Source organism: Crocuta crocuta, unplaced genomic scaffold, assembly GCF_008692635.1.
Source record: "Crocuta crocuta isolate KB4526 unplaced genomic scaffold, BGI_CrCroc_1.0 scaffold1627, whole genome shotgun sequence".
NCBI classification, from domain to species: domain Eukaryota; kingdom Metazoa; phylum Chordata; class Mammalia; order Carnivora; family Hyaenidae; genus Crocuta; species Crocuta crocuta.
This window is the reverse complement of record NW_027529666.1, coordinates 6,949-10,614: the sequence shown is the minus strand read 5'-3', so window position 1 is coordinate 10,614 and position 3,666 is coordinate 6,949. Positions and strand designations below refer to the sequence as shown.

At 39.3% G+C, this 3,666-nt stretch overlaps 1 protein-coding gene across 1 annotated transcript; it reads right to left on the bottom strand.

Annotated features, from left to right (window-relative positions):
- Positions 1 to 1,939: 1,939 nt before the first annotated feature.
- Positions 1,940 to 2,869, bottom strand: LOC144230539 (olfactory receptor 2B6-like). Its single transcript, XM_077762833.1, has one exon. The coding sequence runs from the start codon at positions 2,867 to 2,869 to the stop codon at positions 1,940 to 1,942; it is 930 nt and encodes a 309-aa protein (XP_077618959.1).
- Positions 2,870 to 3,666: the final 797 nt, after the last annotated feature.

The window sequence follows — 3,666 nt, the reverse complement described above, 5'->3', positions numbered from 1 at the left end:
AATGTTCTAAAATTGGTATTTGTGATGGTTACTCAACTGTGAATATGCTTAAAAACCATGAGACAGTATGTTTTATAGTGGGTGAGATATATGGTATGTGAATTATATATCAATAAAGCATTTTAAGTGGTTTAAAATACACTGAAAAGAGTAAAGCCTGAAATCAACAATAAACATATTAATAATAATAAACTGGTTCATCTCAAAAAAAAACAAAACAAAACATGAGAGTGCTGATATCCCTTTGAGATCCTGTTTTCATGTCCTTTAGATATGTAACCAGAAGTAGGATTTCTTAATAAAATGTATTTGTAGTTTTTATTTTTTGAGGAACCTCCTTACTCTATGTTTTCCATAGTATCTAAACCAATTTACATTCTCGCCAACAGCACACAAGGGCTCCCTTTTCTCTACATCTCACCAACGGTTGTTATCTCTTGTGTTCTTGATGACAGCCATTCCAACAGGTGTGTGGTCATGGCCCATTGTGGTTTTGATACGCATTTCCTTGATGAATAGTGATGTTGAGGATCAACATTAGGAATAAATCCACTTGAGTATGGTGAATGATTCTTTTAATGTACAGTTGCATTTGAGTTGTTGGTATCTTTTTGAGAATTTTTACATCCATGTTCATCAGGGATGTTGGTTTATAGTTCTCATTTTTGGTGGGGTCTTTGTCTGGTTTGAGAATCAAGGTAATGCTGACCTCATAGAATGAGTTTGTAAGTTTTCCTTCCATTTCTATTTTTTGGAACAGTTTCAGAAGAATACGCATTATTTCTTCTTTAAATGTCTGATAGAATTCCCCTGAGAAGCCATCTGGCCCTAGACTCTTGTTTCTTGGGAGATTATTATTGATTTGATTTCTTTACTGGTTATGGGTCTATTCAAATTTTCTATTTCTTCCTGTTTCAGAATTTGGTAGTTTGTATGTTTCTGGAATTTATCCATTTCTTCCAGGATGCCCCATTTGTTGATATATAATTGCTCATAATATTCTCTTTTATTATTTGTATTTCTTCAGTGTTGGTTGTGATCTCTCCTCTTTCATTCATGATTCTACTTGTTTGAGTCCTTTCTCTTTCTCCTTTTGATAAGTCTGGAAAGGGATGAGTCAATAAAATATTAGAGCAGAAATAAATGATATAGAAGAAAAAGTAGAAGAGATCCGTGAAATGGTTCCAGGTTGCAGCTCATTATTAATAGCACTTCCTTATGACTCTCACTGAGTCAGAACACACACACTTATGATCTTTAGAAGGAACATTAAGAAATTTACCTGTATGATTTGTCCTTATTTTAATTTATTTTAAAATTTAATGATAAACTCCTTAATTTAAAAAAAGGAAGCACTGCACACCTGTTTGTTAAACAAGAGTCATAGTGTATTTTTAAATAAGCAATTGTGTCTCCATAATTAAAAATGATAAACTTAGGAGACTCATGGTCATACTAAAGGGCTGGATGCCCCATGTGGAATGCACAGTGTAGCCCAGCTGCTGACTGAGACATGGGCTAATGTGGCAGAGAGTGATGAAATGCTTCCCAGGTGATACTGCAATTGAAAGTGCACTGATGAATAGTTTCCATGCAGTTTTATGATTAGTTTGAATGAATGAGTTTATATTTTAATTTATATTATTATATATTTTATTACTTAATATCATTAGTATTTCACTGTGCACCAACCAGAGTGGAACTATTTTTAATGCATTTTCACAAACAGTGCATTTAGTGGTGCATATAGCCAAGTATCTTTGACTACATGTCAAAGTATAAGTCAAGTATCTTTGCCTAACATAGTTCTATTGACTATCAGAAACTTGATGTGTTCTGCAAGAAGATCTCCCATGAGGATTTGGGGAACTAGGAGACAAGAATGAGTTATTAGAGAAAACCCTATAAACCTTCTGTAACTGTTAAATAATTTGGCCTGTCACTTGGAGGCAAAAATGGCCCTGACTAGGTTGCCTAATGCCGCCTTTACTTCCTTGTTCCTCAGGGTATAGATAAAAGGGTTGAGCACAGGGGTCCCCACTCCATAGAAGAGTGCCATTAATTTGGGCTGGTCTCTTGAGATGGAGGAGGGAGGCTGAAGGTACATACTAATGCCTGGACCATAAAACAAAAAAACTACAATGAGATGGGAGGAACATGTCCCAAAGGCCTTTTTCCTTCCCTCAGAAGACTTAATTTTAAATACAGCATGTCCAATACAAGCATAGGAAGCAAGAATTAAGCACAGCGGAACAGCTAACATAAAAATACACACCACAGAGAGTGTGAGCTCATTGGCAGCCTTTTCTCCACAGGCAGCCTTTATCAGAACAGGAATCTCACACAGCAAGTGATCCAATTTATTGAGGTCACACAGTGGTAACTGTAAGGTAGCAGTGGCCTCTGAGGAAGCATAGGTGATTCCAGTCAACCACACAGTGGATATCATCAGGATACAGATGCGTGGCTTCATGATGAGGATGTAGTGTAGAGGCTTGCAGATAGCCATGTAGCGATCAAAAGACATAACAGCCAGAAGCAGACATTCTGTACCCCCCATTGTGTGGAAGAAATAAAGCTGAGCCGCACACCCCACGTAGCTGATTGTCTTCTTGGCGCTTCCCAGGTTAAGAAGCATCTGAGGGACAATGCTTGTGGTGTAGCACATGTCCAGGAAGGAGAGGTGGGTGAGGAAGAAATACATGGGGCTGTGCAGACGGGCATCTAACTTGGATACCAGAATGATGGCCATGTTTCCTACCATGGCCATAGGGTACGTTATAAGAAGAATAGCAAATAGAGGAAGCTCCAGCCAAGGACGGTCTGCAAAGCCTAGTAGAACAAACTCTTCTGGACGGCTATTGTTCATGGTGCCGCCGTCTTCACCTTATTTCACCTGGAGCAGGGAAGTGGCAGAAAAGGCAGGAAGGGTTAGGAGAACTGCATCCCCCATTCCCTCACAGAGGAGAGGTTACAGTTGCTTGTGGGGGAAACAATATGCAGGATCTGGCACCAGGTGACTTACTTGCCCTCCTACAAAACAGAGGTGATAACTGTAGACAAATACCCTGACCACTCCAAAACCGAATGTAGAACAAGGATGACGGTAGCTATACCCTCTTGGATTACAGGGAGAGTTAAACGCAAAGTGGACGCATCTCGTGTTTGGGAAACTTCAAAGTACTCTTTTTCAAAGTTGGCTTGCCAACGTAAAAGTCACCTGAGGAGGCCATTAAAGTGCAGGTCATTGGTTTCTGTCTCTGGGTGTCTGATAGAGTGGCTGTGGCATGGACTCAGGAGACACTGATGCAAGGGGTTACTGAAATGTGATGAGCAGTGAAGTCTTGAAGTCGCTGAAGCACAAGAAGGAGAAGAAAGGGCAGAGCTCTAATACTCATCATGACAGCCTTGTTCAGACCCAACTAGTGCTGAAGAGTTAGATCATCTCTATGGGGAGTAGGAAGGTAGGTTTAAAGAACTCTATTGTAGTATTTTGGAAGTAAGTGAGAAATGTCAGCGTCCTGAAGTATGAACTGAGAGAGAGGAGCTATGACATGTTTTCCATGCTAAAGAGTTAATTTTTGACTGTACATTTTCTTGTAGAAGTGCTTCAATCAAACTGGGCACTTGTGGGGATTTTTATTATTGTTTTAATTTATCTGGTAG